The 18,116-nt window shown below is 52.6% G+C and overlaps 10 protein-coding genes across 10 annotated transcripts; 5 read left to right on the top strand and 5 right to left on the bottom strand.

Annotated features, from left to right (window-relative positions):
* Window positions 1-420: 420 nt before the first annotated feature.
* Window positions 421-1,695, top strand: AYO20_10817 (hypothetical protein; the record flags this gene model as incomplete). Its single annotated transcript, XM_022649073.1, has 3 exons — window positions 421-1,010; window positions 1,062-1,205; window positions 1,260-1,695. The coding sequence occupies 3 exons, from the start codon at window positions 421-423 to the stop codon at window positions 1,693-1,695; spliced, it is 1,170 nt and encodes a 389-aa protein (XP_022494980.1).
* Window positions 1,696-2,812: 1,117 nt separating this feature from the next.
* On the bottom strand, window positions 2,813-3,778 carry AYO20_10816 (hypothetical protein; the record flags this gene model as incomplete). Its single annotated transcript, XM_022649072.1, has 1 exon — window positions 2,813-3,778. One exon carries the CDS (start codon window positions 3,776-3,778, stop codon window positions 2,813-2,815), a length of 966 nt encoding a protein of 321 aa, XP_022494979.1.
* A 499-nt stretch (window positions 3,779-4,277) lies between these two features.
* Window positions 4,278-5,513, top strand: AYO20_10815 (hypothetical protein; the record flags this gene model as incomplete). The annotated part of the gene is made up of 4 exons (XM_022649071.1): window positions 4,278-4,296; window positions 4,347-4,507; window positions 4,567-4,734; window positions 4,794-5,513. 4 exons carry the CDS (start codon window positions 4,278-4,280, stop codon window positions 5,511-5,513), a joined length of 1,068 nt encoding a protein of 355 aa, XP_022494978.1.
* Window positions 5,514-5,538: 25 nt separating this feature from the next.
* On the bottom strand, window positions 5,539-7,286 carry AYO20_10814 (hypothetical protein; the record flags this gene model as incomplete). Its single annotated transcript, XM_022649070.1, has 2 exons — window positions 5,539-7,057; window positions 7,105-7,286. The coding sequence occupies 2 exons, from the start codon at window positions 7,284-7,286 to the stop codon at window positions 5,539-5,541; spliced, it is 1,701 nt and encodes a 566-aa protein (XP_022494977.1).
* Window positions 7,287-8,049: 763 nt separating this feature from the next.
* On the bottom strand, window positions 8,050-8,748 carry AYO20_10813 (hypothetical protein; the record flags this gene model as incomplete). The annotated part of the gene is made up of 1 exon (XM_022649069.1): window positions 8,050-8,748. One exon carries the CDS (start codon window positions 8,746-8,748, stop codon window positions 8,050-8,052), a length of 699 nt encoding a protein of 232 aa, XP_022494976.1.
* A 1,426-nt stretch (window positions 8,749-10,174) lies between these two features.
* Window positions 10,175-10,651, bottom strand: AYO20_10812 (hypothetical protein; the record flags this gene model as incomplete). The annotated part of the gene is made up of 2 exons (XM_022649068.1): window positions 10,175-10,476; window positions 10,540-10,651. The coding sequence occupies 2 exons, from the start codon at window positions 10,649-10,651 to the stop codon at window positions 10,175-10,177; spliced, it is 414 nt and encodes a 137-aa protein (XP_022494975.1).
* Window positions 10,652-11,188: 537 nt separating this feature from the next.
* On the top strand, window positions 11,189-11,875 carry AYO20_10811 (6,7-dimethyl-8-ribityllumazine synthase; the record flags this gene model as incomplete). The annotated part of the gene is made up of 1 exon (XM_022649067.1): window positions 11,189-11,875. The coding sequence occupies one exon, from the start codon at window positions 11,189-11,191 to the stop codon at window positions 11,873-11,875; it is 687 nt and encodes a 228-aa protein (XP_022494974.1).
* Window positions 11,876-12,093: 218 nt separating this feature from the next.
* Window positions 12,094-13,277, bottom strand: AYO20_10810 (hypothetical protein; the record flags this gene model as incomplete). Its single annotated transcript, XM_022649066.1, has 3 exons — window positions 12,094-12,417; window positions 12,468-13,025; window positions 13,143-13,277. 3 exons carry the CDS (start codon window positions 13,275-13,277, stop codon window positions 12,094-12,096), a joined length of 1,017 nt encoding a protein of 338 aa, XP_022494973.1.
* A 742-nt stretch (window positions 13,278-14,019) lies between these two features.
* On the top strand, window positions 14,020-14,918 carry AYO20_10809 (hypothetical protein; the record flags this gene model as incomplete). Its single annotated transcript, XM_022649065.1, has 2 exons — window positions 14,020-14,115; window positions 14,166-14,918. 2 exons carry the CDS (start codon window positions 14,020-14,022, stop codon window positions 14,916-14,918), a joined length of 849 nt encoding a protein of 282 aa, XP_022494972.1.
* Window positions 14,919-15,516: 598 nt separating this feature from the next.
* On the top strand, window positions 15,517-17,984 carry AYO20_10808 (hypothetical protein; the record flags this gene model as incomplete). Its single annotated transcript, XM_022649064.1, has 2 exons — window positions 15,517-15,753; window positions 15,816-17,984. The coding sequence occupies 2 exons, from the start codon at window positions 15,517-15,519 to the stop codon at window positions 17,982-17,984; spliced, it is 2,406 nt and encodes an 801-aa protein (XP_022494971.1).
* Window positions 17,985-18,116: the final 132 nt, after the last annotated feature.

The following is an 18,116-nucleotide window of genomic DNA, read 5'->3' as shown; positions in this document are numbered from 1 at the left end:
CATCATCGTCGGCAAGGCAGCTTGATCGTTCGTGTTCGGAACCTTACAACTCTTATCTCCCCGTTTGTCGTTACCTAAGAGCCTCTTTGAAAAAATTTGCCGTGATGAACTCGGATAGTCATCAGAATGAACGTGGCAGCTCACTCGCTCTCATAGCTCAGCGGAAAAAAGCGCAGGGATGGCGGAAGCCTTGGGGAAGGTCAGCCTCATTGATGGCCGGTGAACGACGGGATACAGGCGCGCCAGTGCCAGATCGAAAGACGGCTGGATCTTCCGCGCGTGGCACACGTGAATCCCCCCAGCCAAACTGTCGTTCTGACTGTAGCCATATATACCCCTTTCATGGTTGACCAACCTTCCCTGCTTCCTTCACAAGTACATTTTTGGGGTGACAGTCTATCCTCCCCAGAGAGATCGGACATGTCTTCGCTTATTTTGCTCCTGATAGTCTTGTCGATATTCTTCTGCTGTCGATTCTACTTGCAGCATCCGCAACGAAGGGTTCCCATCTCGGTCACCGGTGCAAAGCAAAGACCTCCAGTGGCAAGAAACCTTACGGCCCTGGATTTCGGCAAGATCAAGCCTTACCAGGGAGACCCGACCCAAGATGTACCAGCGTATTCACGCAGTTGGAAGGGCTCGCGCTACCTGATGACGATGGGTATACGCAAACTCGACGTGAATGACTGGCTGATCATCGACGACTTGTATCCATCCGCACATCGTGACAAAGTCGCACGTCTCCAGACGCCCGAGCGAGAAGTTGTCTTCCAGTATTTGGATGGTACTTACGAAGCATGTCTCGAAGGTCTGGAGATCATCGTGCGGTATCTCACGACCAGATATCCACACGTTTTTGTTCTTGAGGGAGATTATGTCGTGAACAACATTGTGGGCGAACGATACCGAATTCAAGAGCCGATGGACAAGCACCCGCTGGAAGTGGCCTCGCTGCTCGTGTACGAAGACGTACATATCCTGCAGGAGGGATCAGACCAGCTCTATTCCCTGTACGTGACACTTAATCATTTCATCTAAGCAGCTGAGCTAATCGTATGTAGGCGAGCATCGGCCATGTCTTTTCCTCCGGGTTGGACGGCGGAAGAACGAATCGGGATGCCTATTCGCGAATTGCACGCGCCCATTCCGACGTGGAAGGAAAAGTTGCAGGTTTCGATGGAACGGTCTGTAAAAATCGCATGCATGTGCGTAGTAGGTCCCACGCTGGAATTCGCTGACATGGGTCACGCTTTTTGCAGGTATTTTGTCAACATGAAAGTGGGCGGAGGCGTTCAGCGCAACAACCTGTTCATGCAGCCGACGCACGAAAATTATCATCCGGGCCGCTTGGACGCGTATCCACCCTGTCATTCTATCAAGCAGGTCCATCTGAGGATGGAATTACAGAGCTTGATGCGCATGCCGAAGACACGAGCCCTCCTCTTCACCGTTCACCCATGGATCATCCCCGTGACGGACCTGGCCAACGAGCCAGACAAGCTCGAAATCTTGTGGAGTCAGATACGCACCTACCCTGACAACTTCGCCGAATACAAGCTACGACATCTATGGGGAGACGTCTTTGAAGAATTTGCGAAGACGGTATTGAACAAGGCCAGCCCGCAGCCGCGAGATGAAGAAGGGGGTGGAAACTCAAGTGCCCGTGCCCCTTCGAAACCGGCAACAGGTTTCTAGGTCATGCTTACATTGCGGTTGCGGTGGGAGGTACTCTAGAATGTATTCTTGATCTCACTCTCTGTACGAGGAGCAGGAGGTGTACAGCACAGCACACCCCTTAATCTTGTTGTCCGCCTTATTCTTCCGGAGATCCGATCTTTGTGTGTCAAGATATTTTCTGAAAACGCTATAGGCAAGTCGCGCAAACCCCCACTGTCAAGGCAACGTCACCAGAACTCTCAAAACAATGTGTCACGAAGATGGACGCAATTCAAGAGACATATTTGTAACTAAGTTCTCCACGGCGTGTCTCGGTAGAAGGCTAGAACACCACCGCCTTGTCCTCGTATACTTGGGCATGTCGTATGTTTGTGAGCGCGCTAGATTTACCTACAATGGCAATTCATCTACCAGATATACCCCGGCCGCGGGCGATAGGAGTGGGGATGGCTGAGAAGGTTCGCTCAGGCAGAATTATGGCACAATCTTCGGACAGGCTCATTTAGATTGTCAAGTGTGATTCCTGATTTGGCTTACACACAAATCGCCAAGATACAGACATTGAGTCCAGCGAGGCCCCAGACTGGCTTTTTAGCACATCCACCGCCTCTCGTGTGAGAGGGAGTCCATTCATGTGGCTAGAAATCTTTTTCGACCTGACCAAGGAGATCATGGTACATGTGTGAAGCGGCGATGTTTGAAATTCAACACGAAGGCTTTTCCCCCAAATTAGTCAACGGCATGCCGTCCTCTTCTTGCGTTCTACAGTCCTCCCACGTCAGGCGCGTTTGGGTCAAGGACGATTCGTGGATCCTTGAAATCCACCCATCCAAGCATTGGCTGCCACAGTGTGAATTAGAGAGACATCGAGAGGAGGGGGTTCAGTCGGTTAAGAGTCCTTACGTCGCTACAAACAACGTAAGTAAAAGAATCAACCAGCCACGATGAGGGTCTGAGCGCAGCTACTAACCTTACGAAATACCCGAGAATTCGTTGGATCTCGAGGGGCAGAGTTTTGGCAACTTCCAAGGGAACCGCCTAGTCTAGCATGTTAGTGTGCGAACAGAGTAGAAATCCGATGGGCAAGTACAACTCACCAAGTATTGATTTCTGTCCGTAGCAAATACAAACTCGGTTAGTTCTCGATTTCACAGATGTTCGCCCGGATGTGTTCGTGGTTGAACTTACTCTTCTTGCCTGGACACGGATGTGAGTAGACTGCTATCGTGAATAAAGGACTGTAGATACCGTACCTCAAATAGCCTCTGGTCATGAAGCAGCTGAAGAGGAGTCTCTCTTCGTCGTTGGTCGTGTTGGCACTGCCGCCATGATAACAACTGGAAAGCATGATGAACCCATCGCCGGGGCTGAGCTCGGCGTACGCGACGAATTCTTCCTGGGGCGGTTGTTCTGTCGCTTCGAGATGGCTTCCAGGGATGAATCTGGTCGCCCCGTTGGCCTTTGTCGACTTTTTGCCCGCAACGAAGAAACCGATGCCGAGCTCGCGAGAGTTGGTGGCTTTGGGATACTCGTCCACCCGCTCACGGCTCGCATAGTGGATGTCGTCATCTCGGTGCAGGGGCTGATTGCTGCCGCCCGGTCGCACAGAGAAAGCGATGGTATTGTTTAGCTGAGGTCTCGAAATGTTGACCTCTGATCGGTTACCGTGCCATTTGTAAGCCTTTGTCGTGAGGAATTGGTCACAAACAGCCTGATAGACGGGATGATTGACCACCTTTTCCGCAAACAAGCGTGACTTGCCCACAAGACCAAAGGCTCGACGGGTAGTCGGCGGGAAAAACCCGTCGTTTGCAGCCCACGGCTTGTCCGCCTCCAGGGATGGACGTAAGTCACTCTCGATCTGCTGGACTTCTTCCGGGGTCAAAACATTGCGGACAAAGACACCGCCAGACTTCTTCAACGCCGTGACTACATCATCAGGATTGGCGTCCGCCTGGAACTCTGGGACCGGCAAACGCTGTCGAGGTGGCCATTCCTTGGAGTAACCGTCGACCAACCGTTGGTAGGGGATAGTGACATCGTCATACTCGACCGTAGGCGGCGGCTGTTGGGCGGCTCGGGTAATCGTGGTCGTGGCCATGTTGCGAGACCGAGTGTCACCGTAGACGAGGAAATGGTATTGATATTAAGCAGGCAAAGCCAGCTTCTGTGCTCATCGTTCATTGCTAGTTGGATTCCATGCTCCTTTTAGTACACGTACCCGCATCCGGAGGTGCCCCTAGCAAAGCCGAGCTCGGAATTGCCCTCAAACTATGACATTAGTGGGGTGCAGATTCCTGCTGTGATTGTGGAAGTCGATTCTCCTCTCTGCCCTTATCACGGCAGAAGCGTCTAATTTGCCCAATTCGGCAGCTTGTTCCTGCAGAGTTGGGCCTGGCCAATAAGTGGAGGTAGCGACACTCGCCTCCGCGGGTCTCCGACTAGAGTGACGGACAGCAAAATCACTGGACTCGCATAACAACATGGATATTTGATAGAGTCGCACGGTGACGCGAACCGTCGTCTTCTTCAAACCCTTGATCAATTACGCTTGGTCCAACATTTCAAGCTCCTCAAGCCGGGCTGGCATCGTCAATATCATGACTGCACAATTCAAAGGTAAACACCTCAAAGCGAAGGATCACAGGACGAATGCTTATGTCGAAAAGGGTATGCCGTGGAATCAGCTTCCACCTGGGATAGACCCAAGGTTCTTGAAATAGAGCCACCACCGTTCGGTCCCTTCGATGTCGACGTCAAGATCCGCTACTGCGGCGTTTGTGGCAGCGACCTTTTGACTGTCCAGGCAAACGAGGGTAACGACAATTGGGTGAGCGGAGCGCCTTGAGTTGACCAGCCTTGTATGTCCCCCTGCTGACTTAGAGACAGCCCGGAACTGCGTATCCCATCGTTGTCGGCCACGAGATCGTTGGCGAAGCGGTACGAGTGGGTGAGAAGGTATCCAAAATCCGACCGGGGCAGATCGTTGGTGTCGGAGTCCTCTCCTCCACGTGTGGCACATGTCGATTATGCAATTCAGACCGTGAAAACTATTGTGTGCGTAAACAGGCCACCAAACGCGTAACAATGGGCATCCAGGGCTAATGCTTCGACAGTCCAGCCTGGTGGAGACGTACAACTCCAAATACTCGGACGGTTCCATCTCGCACGGTGGGTATGCAAATTACAAACGTATCCACGAAGACTTTGTCTTTGTTATTCCCGAAGGTCTCGAATTGACCACGGCGGCGCCTCTCCTCTGCGCCGGTCTTACGGTGTATGCTCCCTTGGAACAGGCCAAAGTCGGTCCAGCCCATCGAGTCGGCGTCATTGGGATCGGTGGCCTCGGTCACTTTGCCATTTTATTTGCTCAGGCCATGGGTGCTACGGTGACAGCGATCTCGCATAGCGAGAACAAGCGAGCAGATTGCGAGAAGATGGGTGTCTCCAAATTCATCAATACCAGCGTGTCTGAGACGTGGGTCCAAGACAACGCAAAGAACCTGGACATTCTGATATCCACGACGTTTGCCGATGACTTTGCTCTGGAGAGCTACCTCGAGTTGCTGGATGTCGGTGGTAGGCTCGTAATATTGGGCTTGAGCGAGTCGAAACTGCCGAGGATCCCGGCGGGTCTATTGATCGGCTCGAATCTCACCATAGTCGGTTCGATGATTGGGAGTAAGACACAGATGGAGAGAATGCTGGCGCTGGCTGCCAAAATCGATATGAGGGCGTGGGTCGAGGTCATGCCCATGAGGGACTGCGGAAAGGCTCTGGAAAAGGTGGCCTCGGGAAAAGCACGATATCGTTGCGTCCTGGAGGCGGATCTGTGAATATTGTCCACCTCGACGGGACTTTTCAAAACAGCACCAAGCACCATTGCTCCGAATTCAGTTTCGCTTCCCAGGCCCACATGAAATTTTGTTTGCGATACATTTCTTCGCGCCACCAAGTTTGGAGAAAGCGCAAGGTTTCCTGGGCATTGTCGGCCCCATGAAAGAGTTTAGATTTGAGAAACCTTCGCACGAATTCTTGCTGTGACGGGAGTGGCGATACAATACCAAGCATGAAAGGAGCAAACAGTGAACATTCCAGATCCTCGTCGTGACGCAGTATGGCCTCCAGACACTCGAGACCATCATCTCGTGTCTTTTGGACTTTGACATCTTCACCTTTGGAAGGGTTCACCGTGAGGTAGAGACAAATGAAACAAGCTTGGCGATAGGCGTCCACAAGCAGGCGTTCTACGCGCGAAGGATTACAGGCCTCCCAACTCTGGATAATGCCGGACAACTCCAGGCTTTCTGCAAAGTCGATGGGACTGAGACAGGCGAGCGACTCCTCGTTGCCGTTTGTTACAAACAAGTGTTTTGTACGTTGATGGAGTGCAATAATCCGGCTCAAGAGAACGATGAGATCGGCATTTGCTTGCGAGAGGAGACCCTGACGTAGGTTCTGTCTCGAGGGACTGAACGTGCCCGAGGTAAGCGGACAGACGTTCTCATTGAGGGTGATGGAAGCCAGGACGTCGTAGTAGCGATAGAGTTCCAGAGCAAAGCGGTGCATTTCCAAGTCGGCGAGTACTGCATCCTGTCTTTGGGCCGGTTCGTCTTCACACTGGCACAGTCGACGTCCGATCTCGGCAGCCGCGAGGAGGTGTAAACGCCAATGCTGTCTTTTGCCTTGTCCGAGACTGTCCAGCTGCACCAAAAGCAGCGTGCTCACAAATGTTGGCAATAGGGTTGAGGCTGATGGAGATGCTGCTGAGATGTCTGCGCAAACCTTCTTGACCCTCTCCGAGTGGCACTGGAGAGATTCCCCTTTGAGTGCCCAATACTTGCTCTCGACGGCGACGGCAGGCGCCTGAGACGATATGGTGTGAAGCTTGAGTAAATGTTGCGCCGAAATACTCAAGAGGGTGCACAACAGGCCTCTGTCGCGCAGAGCAAATGGCGCCAGCAAAGATCGAAAAGGGACCGCGGACAAGGCCGAGGAGAACGACTCGGGCACCGATCGAAGATAGTGCAAGAGTAGCGCTTGTTCCAGCTCGTCTTTGACACCATCGGCCAAACAGGGTATTGCCTTGTATAGAGCAGACGCAGCTCTTGGTTGTGGGAACTGTAGATCGGTCGACTCTACTCGGTGAGCTTGATCGTCGAGAGATTTCTCCCAGCTTACAGTGCCCGTTCTACATCGCCCCCGGGGAGTAGGACGGTTGGCAGAATCGCTCGGCACGCTGGATTGCGATGCGCACCATTCAAGCGTCCTTGCGTGGGACTCGTCGTCGCTCAGACTGTAGCTAGATGGGCTTCGAGAGGCCAAGTCGACATGGTGCGTTGTTTGGGGTTCGGCAGTCACGGGCAGTGTGGCGACGGGCCTAGTGAATGTCAGCTGCTGGCATCGTCACCAGGACTCCCAAAATACCGCTGCTTCTTGTGGGAGCGCAGGTAGCCGGGCTGCCATACGCTTATCTGATGATAGCCGCCACAGATCAAGGCTGCCCTCGAACAGTTGTTGCAGGACGGTCTCTGCTCGTCACATTTCTTGTGACGCTTCCGACATGTCACACAGCCTGTTTTGGTTCGTACGGCTCTCCACGTGGACATGCTGGGATCCGAGGAGGAGGAAACATGAGGAAATGTCTCTGTGCGGACGTGGTCGACGAGAGAAAAGGGAAAGTCGTCGTGGGGAGAGACAGCAGGGGAAGATAAAGAAGTAAGAACCGTCATCGGTCATTGGACAAGCCCGAATTTCTCCACATCGCCCGCCGCCCTTATCGAACTTGAAGATGGCGCCTGTTGGACCCATCGAGGCGGACAGTTGAGCTTGTCAATACACACAGCCAACCAGCGTCTCTCAAACATGAGATTTTGAACCTGTAACCGAGCGAAGTGGCAGGGTGGGCAGGAGCCATACGGCTTGGCATCGAGGACGCCGGTTCTGCGGGACACTTCCGGGTGTCTCGCCGAGAGTGTTGCGCTCACCGATAATCTACCAGCATTCATAGCACGTGAGAAGTTTAGTTCAGCAACAAGTACTCGGTATACATCACTGATTGAGCCCATGTGTGACGGGTGTGCATGGGAATGTCTGCGTGGCCTTTCATACTAGCCAACTGCTGTGTCGCACCTGCCGAAGCCATGACAGGCAACATTCCGTCGAAAATGTCTTTCAATCAAGCTTGGCTCCCTGAAGTTTTCTTGGCCGCGCGTTGAACATTGAAATGCGACCACGGAAAGAAGCAACTTCTGAGCCAGAATTTGAATTGCCAATCGGGATATAACATGGTGTTTTGGCCCGTGGCAGTATCGACATACCCCAACTTGTACACCCTGTGGCCCAGACAAGTTTGGCGGCCGCTGAGTGGATCTACGCGTTATCTCTCTTTTCCGCGTTGGGGACGACAGAGATGGCTGTGGCCATGGCCTCTTCCTTGAGCACGGGACGAAGAAAATGAAGGGTAAAGTTGATCTGACATTCCGTGGAGAAGACGACGGAGAGGTGTCCCGCTGCGGTGTTCGGCCCCATCATGATGAAGAAGTTCGGGAAACTCGACACGCAGCTTCCATGATAGGCCTGCGCGGCCCCGTCACAATGTCGTTTCCATTGCTTGGTGGTCAGCTTCAAGACCAGGGAACGAAATGTATGCTGCAACAAGCCACGTACGTATCCGTTCAGACTGATTCCCCCCTGACCATAGACCTCGAGACGATGCAGGATCTGCCCTGTTTTGAGGCCATTGGCAAGCATGATCGCATCCCAATGGATTTCTCGGCCCGACTGCGTTTTGACGCCCGTCTCTGTGATTGTCTGGATCGGATCTGTGGCCACTAACTCGACACTGTCCTGGTGCAAGCGAGCAAGATAATCAGTGTCCATGACTTTACGTTTGCAGTCAATCTCAGTCTTGGGAATCAGCACATCATAATATTTGACAGGGGCAGTTCGCTTGATGTAAGTAATTTGCGTGCGTTTCAGGGAATCTCTGATTCTTTTTCCGGCGTTGATCTTAAACCCATAGAAGTCGCGTTCCAGGGTACAATAAAGCCAAGAGCGGCAGAAGCGCATTGCAAAGGGAATTTAATCAGTACGACCTTCTCTTGCTCCCGAGTGTTGTTCATCATGTACCGATAACCACTACTTCCTTGGCCTTCCAGTCGAACGAATGGTCCCAATGGACCGAGTGAAACAGTGACCCTGTGTAATTTTGTGCGCCTTGGGTGTTGCAGTTGTTGGGGATGGACAAGGCACCGACGGCCGAGATGACAACGCGTGATCTCCTTTCGAAAGTCCGGCCTGTCTGGCTATCGAGTATTGTGACGAGCCAAGTCGATGTTGCTTCGTCGTAGACAGTCTTCCGGACAGTGGTTTGAAAGTGTGTGCGTGAAGGAATCGCATATCACGCCGCGACATCCTGTAGGTTGTCTTCGATTTCCGACTGCAGTGCAAACTTCTGTGACTGGATTCAGGGCAAACGAGAATGAGTCGAAATGAGAGGGAACCTAAGTCAGATGGTCAATCTCAGAGATGTGTGCTTGGATCCGATATGTCATACATCACATCCACAGCCTGGATATGAATTTACAAATCAAGTGCCTCCAAGTTTCCGTTCCTTCTCATAGATTTCAAAGGAGGCTTTCGGCAATTTCCCCTACAATTGTATAGCGAAGCCAATTCCAGAAAAGCCACCACCGATAACGATTACGTCTATGCCCACTGCCATGTCGGCTGTGGCAAGCAAGCACGGGAAGAAAAGAGACACTCTCGGAGTAAGTGGACATCTTCAAGAGGGCAATCAAACTGAGTTGATGTATTGAGTTCCATCCACGGTCGTGCGTTTGTGCATTTTTGGACCAAACCGGCGGCTTGGGGGCCTTGCAAAGGATCATTTCCACCAATATGGGGAGCTCATTCACACTTTTGTCGTAGACGTTTCGCAACCGAGATGTAGGAAGAAGCATCCTACCCAAGCATCGGATCTGGGAACTCTGTCTGGCAAGTGTACCTTGACTGTGTCAATCAGGTCTGGCCGTCCGAAGTCCCTGTACTGACTGAGTGCTGTAACAATTCTGTCTAACGAGTGCCACTGCGTCCGTCCGAATGCGGTAATGTAGGCGCCAGTTCGACTGCTGACACTCGTCTTTGACAGGCGTACGCCACACCTTGCCACGTGGGGCAATTCCGGTTCGGTGATGCTAGACTACCTCAATTTTTCTTCTAAAAAGCTACCCTGCATCAGAATCGGGCTTCTTTGCCGCGCTTCCGGGATTCGTTGCCAGGCTGTCAAAATAAGCCTCTACACTGGGCGTTAGTAATCAACTGTAGGTAAATAACATATCAGACTACTACAGAAGAGACTACTTTGCCGCGTAGCACCTCCACGCTCAGCGGTGATTCATCACCATGGCTAGAACACTTTAATTGATGTGATTATCAATGGCAAATAGATACCATTGGCCTGGGATCCCCTGGATGTGATTACATGGACCCTCTCTCATGCCTTTGGCTCATCGAGCGCAGCCACCTCAATCTCAACCTGCATACCCTCCTCACCTAGTTGGGAGATACCAACACAAGTCCAAAGAGGTTGATGATTTGGCATCCAATGTCGGAAATTCCGGACCATATGATCCATGGCATCTTTACCCAGTGGAAGGTGGTAAGACCTCACTCGATAAACCTGACTCCATCCAGCACCTCCCGCATCCCTCAGAGCCAGATCGACGTTTTCGAAAGCCTTGTCGATTTGAGCTCCCAGTTCTTCAATGACAACGCCCGTTCTTGGATCCCAGCCTCCTGTTACAGTGAAGCTACGATCAGCTGCTGGGCACCATCGCGCAATGACCATCTGCAGCGTACCTTGTCCAGAGATTTCGAGCCGGTTGCCGACGCGGGCAGTCTGGCTGACGGATAAATTCTTCAGGTTCGCTTGTCCCACGCCTGCGTAGCTGGATAATGTAAAGTTACCCATGATGGGAGGCTGGGACTCGTCACTTATAGGAAAGCTGTATGGCTCAAGAAAGCTGGCAGGCAGAGACAAGTTTGCGAGGTTGGTCAGAGGACAAGCCTGCGCAGTATATATACACTAGCGCCGATGACAGTAAAAGGACATACATACCGAGTACATGGGAGGTAAAATCATCGGTTCCACCTCAGTACAGTATAGAGCTTCTAGTCGTCGGCAAAAGGTCCTGCAGCCCAGGGCTATAGGGGAAAAGCCCGGAAGCCGGGGCGGCCCAAGGCTATACTGTACATATTAGACGAGCCCAGGGCGGACCAGGGCTCCCAGCCAACCGATGGGTGAGGCACGGGTTGGCGTCATCCGGGCTCAGCCCCGCGAGACGAGGGTGTGCACAGGGCGGCATAATTTTCTGGCCCGAAGCGGGTGCGTGGCCTGCAGCTCTCCCCCACATTGGCACTCATCTGTCACCATCACGCACTTATTCTAGACCTCAGATCCAAGACGACGACGTAACCGCACTTCTGACGCAGAGGAAAAAAAGAAACAATGGCAACTCTCAAGGGGCCCGGTGCTCCTCAGAAACACGATGGCTCCGGCCTGCGAATTGCAATAGTCCATGCTCGGTGGAACACCACCATAATCGAAGCCTTGGTCAACGGTGCAAAGAAAGCCATGCTGGCTCAAGGGGTGAAAGAGGAGAACATCGTCATTGAAACGGTCCCCGGATCGTACGAACTTCCCCTCGCAGTCCAACGAGTCTATGCGGCCTCCCAAATACAGAGCACAGCGAGCGCAGTTGCAGGTGGCCTGGGCAGTCTCACGAGTGGAATCGGAGACCTTCTGGGAGGCAGTAACTCGACGACAGATCTGCAGGGAAGTCTACAACCAGGGCCGCCGGAGCCAGAAAAGAAAGACGTGAAAGGATTGAGGCATACCTTTGATGCCATAATAGCCATCGGTGTGCTCATCAAAGGCGAGACCATGCACTTTGAATACATCGCCGATGCTGTGAGCCATGGCCTCATGAGAGTCCAACTGGACACCGGTATCCCAGTGATCTTTGGTCTCCTTACAGTGCTCAACGAAGGCCAGGGCCTGGCCCGAGCTGGTCTCGAAGGAGGCACCGGCAAGGAGGCTAAGGGACATAACCACGGGGAAGACTGGGGCAATGCAGCCGTCGAACTTGGAGTGAAGAGAAAGGGTTGGGGGGAAGGAAAGGTTGCTGGAACGTGACCTAGGCAGAACTGCCCGGTACTTGTTTTTGGTTTCTAGAGGCACCACAAGCCGAGAAGACTCTCTGGTGTCAAGCCTTGCTATTCGAGAGAGACGTGGAAAGCCACAAAACTAGATGTCCCGCCGATGGTGGTTTCTGCCTCCTTTTTTCAACTGGAGTCCCCATCGACCATCTCCAACGCCGCGGTAATGCTACAGTGCTGGAAAAGCGAAAACAATCACTCCTGCATGGCATCCTCTTCCTCGTCGTCCTCATCATCTCCCTCCAAGCTCTTCTTAGCCGCTTTCTCGGCCTCTTCGAGTATCTCTTGTGGAACTTGCTCATGTCGGCCTTTCGTTGGACCGTCGAGGCTCGAGATCCACGTCATCTCGAGTTCAAATTCCTTGTCTTTCGAGTCTTCATGTGCAACGTAAATGATCCTAGCAGCTTCCATGACGGCTTCCTTGAGAGTAAGGGCACAGGTGGGTGAGCCTAGGTCAAGCTTTTCCAGCTCAGCTTTGGCAGCTTGCCGTCCTTTGCCAGTTGCAGCACCATAGTAGCCCTAAGAGATTGCAGTCAGCACTGTCATTTGTGATGATTCTTTTGACATACCCAGTAAAGCCCGCTTGGCTCGATCATGTAAAGCCCTGGACCACCTCGTTTGACAGCTTCACCTTCGGACTTGCCACCTGCACCCGACGCCGGACCTAATCCGACTTGACCGTCTACACCGTGTTCCGCTTCAGAATCCCAGCCTCCCAAAATGGCTGTCACACCGAAAGGCCGTACGCTGGAGTACAATGTGTATGCCTGCACATAACCCCCTACTCTTGACGCCAGAGCATGTATGGGAATGGGGGCTTTGTATGTTTCTCTCCAACTACTGGCCTCGTCCCTTGCTCTGCTGATGAGGTGACGACCGTCTGGGAGTAATCCTGACGTAACAATTCCTGCGTTGCGGTCGACCGTGGATATTCTCTTGTTGGAGCCGGGCTTTAGGAGCTTCGAGGTTATGATCTTCTCGCAGGCCAGAACGACACCATGCTTTGTCCGAATTCCGATACACGTCCCACCGTTTTCCACTGCTTTGACGGCGTACTCGACCTGGAAATTTCGGCCATCCGGCGAGAAGACAGAGTTGGAGAGATCGTAGCCTGTACCTATCGACGTCTGGACACCGGACAATTAGTATTTTTGCTAGACCTCGATGGGACTATAAGTGACATACCATTGCGGTGGGATAGCTTGAGACGATTCACAGTGTTTTGCAGTAGTGTGGCTCAATACAAGTCTCTGAATTAAAGAGGTCCCGTCAGGGTTTCGTTTGGTCTTGGGGATATCGAAAGGTTGATTGTACAGGGAGAACTTCTGTGAAGGCCAGACTTCATTGAATGCGATGCAGGCTCCCCAGAGCCGCGCCATTGCAGACGCATAGCATGAAGCCCGAAGTAGACTAGTCCTGCCAAGGCGCGCATCGGGAGATTTTGGCGTGTTTGATAAGTTTGGAGTTTGGGCAGCAGCGACAGGCGCTACGTGTCATCAGCACCTTCCGACTTGGTCATGTGTGTGATGATGTCTCCCCCTTCCAACTTGCTTTCCACCTCGTTCAACTCCGGCTTCTTCTCTGTCTACAACTTCTTCCCAACTCCAAATCCTCAAATCCTCTTCTCAGATTCCTCTCTCCACTTGGCGGCCCTCACGCTTTGATGTTGAGCTGAGTTGCCGCTGTCTGTAAACCGACAGTCCTCGCAAAACGCACTTTACAAAATCCTCCTTACCCCGCTCCTCTCCTCCCCTTGACCTCGTCCTCTCCCCTTTGACTTCATATCTCTTCACAAACAGATCAACAGCTTCCTGACTCCAGGCTTCTTCCGGACCGGACCACTCAATTCCCTTTTGGACTGGACATCTGGATCCTAGGTTGCTCTTTGTTCTGGATCCTGGACCATCGACCTGCTCACAAGTTACCCCGGATTCGGAAACCGGACCTCCTCGCTGGACTCCCTGGAGCTTCTATAGCAGACTTGTGTGTTAGTTAGTACAATACGAATTTGAAGCCTAAATCCCAGAATTTTTGCTTCCTCTTCCCTGCCTGGTTCTCGTTTTGCAGACACAAGGATCTCTAACCGCTGGTGTTTTTCTCAAAATCTGAAGTCATCAGATTATGGCGTCGGCTTTTCACAGATGCCAGCATTGTGGCTACGAGACAGACCTCTCGAACAATCTGGCGGCGTTTGAAGAGAACCCTCATTGCAGACAGGTTTGTCCGATTCCAATCCCTGTTCATGACCTTCTGATTCTTTGATCTAGTGCGGACTATCGGCCTCCGAGAGCGATATCAAGATGCAGGACGACCTGATCCACATGATGACACGCAACCTGCATCTCGGTTCCTTTCAGCCTCCATCCGACATGTCGATGCCCCCGACTCCTCAAGTCGTCCCGCAGTCGACACCGATCACGTATATCACACAACACTATCACCATTCAGCACACCAGGCACCACATGATCTTCCAATTTCAACGGTCCTAGAACAGTCTGGCATCAATGCCTCGGTGTTGTTCCCATCTCAGTTGCAGTTGTTCAAGAATGCGGAGCCTGAACAAAGGTTGAGGTTGATAGAGCTTTGGCAAATCGCGCCTCCAACGTATGGCAACCAGATGCACCCTGATAATTTGGCGAATTGGCCACAGACAAGCATGGAAAGAGAAGAACAAGCGGCCAAGTATCGATTGCAGTTGGCGGAACAAGAGAAACTGAAGAATTTGTGTGCTCTTCCTACGGTTGACCTCAAGCACACTGCCGAGCCGTACATACTGCATGGCTACGAGGCACAGCCAAACATACACGGAGTTACAGCTTCCACAGAACTTGGGCCCATGATGATGAAGGAGGATAACTACAAACAATCAAAGGACCCGGCGTACAACAGCAGAGAGTGGTGGCATTTGTCCGACGATGAGCCGATGGAACATCAATACGGCATGCTCCAGCAGATGTATGGGTATGGAATTGATTATTCGGTTGCTAGACGCGGCGATGGGGATGCGGAGATGTCTTGAGATCTCGATGCAGATGTGACTTGACAAGAATGCATCAGTTGGAGGTGGCGGCATGACGTTGGCGTTGATGTTTTTGATCTCATGGTTGCATAGATTGGATTGTAGATAGTGATCGACCTCCCTCCTTTGTTCAATGGAAGATGCACATAAACACACGAACATGATTTGGAGCATTAACATTCAGTCATCAAGTGCCTAAGTTGTCGCTTGGGAGGCGGGAAGCGTAGAAAATCCACCGCTAGAGATCTATTCGCTGGACCATTTTCCTGGAAGGGGTTGTTAGGACCGCAGCCAGTTATGTAATTGCGGCAAGGGTAGAGGCACGAACAAAGCATAGCTCAGTTCATATGTACTACTGAAGTGCCGCAGAGACATTGGTAATCGTTCTGTGAGACGACCTAAAGGATCGACGCCGTATCAAGTCGCAGCAATGTGGCGGCAATGAGTTGAAGTGTCTGGAATCAATCGAGTCGCTCAACCTCGAGCTTGTCATTTCGCAGACTCCCACGTCAATCTCGCTACGCTCCGCATGTCGTGAAGTCCGGCTCGATTCAGTTTTCACGTCGACCCTATCGAAAACCAGCCGCCCTTGTCGCAAATGGCTTCAATGAGTAAGAGAACCCAGGCGCGGAATGAGCGGGAGCTCCACGAGTTGCTCTCCGTTGCCGGGAATTCACAATGCGCCGATTGTGGTGCGAAGAACCCGGCGTGGGCGAGCTGGAATCTGGGTGTCTTCCTCTGCATGCGATGTGCCTCTCTGCACCGTAAACTGGGCACTCATATCTCCAAGGTCAAGTCTCTGAGCATGGACACCTGGTCAACAGAGCAGGTTGAGGTGGGTAGAATCACCCGTTCCTCCTCGAGCGCATGTAGCCACTGACTGACACCTGAACACAGAACATGAGGCGCAACGGCAACACCGCGGTCAACAAGATTTACAATCCCAAGAACAAGATGCCCGACATGCCCTTTGATGTCGACGAGGTCGACTCGGCCATGGAAAGATTCATACGCAAGAAATACCAGGAAAAGAGTCTCTCGGACGGCCGACCCGAACCTCCTCAGCGCGACGACAATCCACCGTCCAGCTATTCCAGACCTCAGGGAGGAGATCTCGATTCTCCTCCGCCCCCTCTACCTCCCAAGAAGGGCAAATTCTTTGGATTTGGTCTTCGAGCCTCGTCTTCCGCCTATAGCCTGTCGAAGCACGATAAGAAGAAACACCACAAAGAGCCCCGGGTAGATAGCACGTTCCGCATTCCTACTGGCGATTACGATTCACGAATGGACGATGCGCGCTTTGAGATGACCGATGCCGAGTTGCAGACGAAGTTGGCGACATTGCGAGACATGGGCTTCAGCAACACGGACCGCAACACGAATTTGCTGCGACGGTTGAATGGGAATGTGGAAAGGACAATTGAAGCCTTGGTCCAACTTGGGCCGAGTGAGAATGGAAATACTGCTTCGTCCAGGAGGCAGGGACCTACACCTACTGCGAGTCAAGAGCCTACACCCAAACCTCAAGAGCCGTCGTACAACCCATTTACATCCGTGAACAACCAACAAACTGTTGGTCTGTCATTGGCAAAACCCCAAGAGCCCTCGACTCCGACCAGCGGAACAAGCTACAACAGCAACAACCCCTATGCTCAGCCTAATCGCAGCCCGTCCCAGACGGGACTCGAACAGTCCTTTCAGTCCATACAAGTTTCTCAGCCCTTGTTCCCCCACAGTACCGGAGGATATCCAAGCCAGCCGCCTCCTTTGCAGGACCCTCGGTTTCAGTATTCAATGACACCTCCGGTCACGTCGACGCAATTCCAGCAAGGATATGTGGCGTCACCAGCAGCGATCCCTGTCACGAGCAATCCCTTCTTCCAACCTACCCCAGTGTCGGCTCAGTCGACGGGGAACAACCCGTTCCTTTCCCAGGTACCTTCATCTCCTTCGTCGAACCCTTTCTTGAACGTACAGTCACCTGGGCAATCAGCACAAGTGCAACAACGACAAAGCTCGCTCCCAGCAAGTTTCAATCCCTTCGGGATACCGCCCTCCCAAGCTTCGCCGCCTCGGCCAGTTCAACAACAACCCCAGCTGCAGCAACCCCAAGACCTGTTCGGGACTGTCCCTCAGAATCAACCCCAGCCGAACAATCCTTTCCAGCAACAGGGCATACAGCAGCAGCAGCAGCAGCAGCAGCAGCAGTATTCTCAAGCGATGAACTCTCAAATACCCCAAACCCAATCTCCTTTTGCCAATTTCCAGTACACTCAACAGCAAATACAACCTCAGCAACAGACACAATCGCAATCGACACCAATGTCACCGCCTCAAGTTCAGCAACAGCCATCATATTCACAGCCGCAATTCTCTCAGCAGAACCAGCAGCCTATGATGCCCCAACAAACAGGCCGCTACGACAAGAGTTCCATCTTGGCTCTTTACAACTACCCTCAACTCGCTCTTCAGCCACTGGCATCGATCCCAGAACCTGCATCTGAACAGCAACAGCCGCAACAACAACAACAACCTCAACAACCGGTCTCATTTAACCCCTCGGGCGATATTTTCGGCAACAACCATCTGTCGCCGGCGAAACGTAGCGCAACCATGCCCGTTTCGCTGTCGAACATGCATTCCGCCGGTGGAAGCGGGAACCGAAATCCATTCATGACCAACGTGACCAACACCAATATGAACACCGTCAATACAAACGGGGCTTTCAATCCTTTTGGAGGTGCCGGTGCCAGTGCCGGTGCCAATCCATTTGGATCTCCTCACCAGGGGCAGGGGCAGGTCCAGGTCCAGGCTCAGACCCAGAATCCCGAACAAAGTTTCCAAGGTTTTGCGCAGCAGCAGTCCTACGGGCAGGCGATGACCATGCCCGGCGGCATGGGTGCCGGGATGGGAGGCATGGGAGGCATGGGAGGAGGAGCACCGAGACCACAACAGGGCATCGCATCGCGGCACGCCAGCGCCGAGAGCATGAGCATCAACAACCTCGAGGCAGGAAGACACAGCCCCGACGCCTTTGCGAATCTGAGCGCGCGATATATGAGGTGACGGGCTTTTTGTTCGTCACCTACGACTCGAAAGGAGGGAAGGCGAAGCGAAGCAAGGGCGTTTGGGAGAAGCACTTGTGACCGACTCGACGAGTCTTTGTCTTTGATGGGGAGCGAGCAGCGGGCAGGGGGC

This window comes from Fonsecaea nubica (assembly GCF_001646965.1).
Source record: "Fonsecaea nubica strain CBS 269.64 chromosome Unknown Scaff122, whole genome shotgun sequence".
Taxonomy (NCBI): domain Eukaryota; kingdom Fungi; phylum Ascomycota; class Eurotiomycetes; order Chaetothyriales; family Herpotrichiellaceae; genus Fonsecaea; species Fonsecaea nubica.
This window is presented reverse-complemented; position numbering and strand designations above follow the sequence as displayed.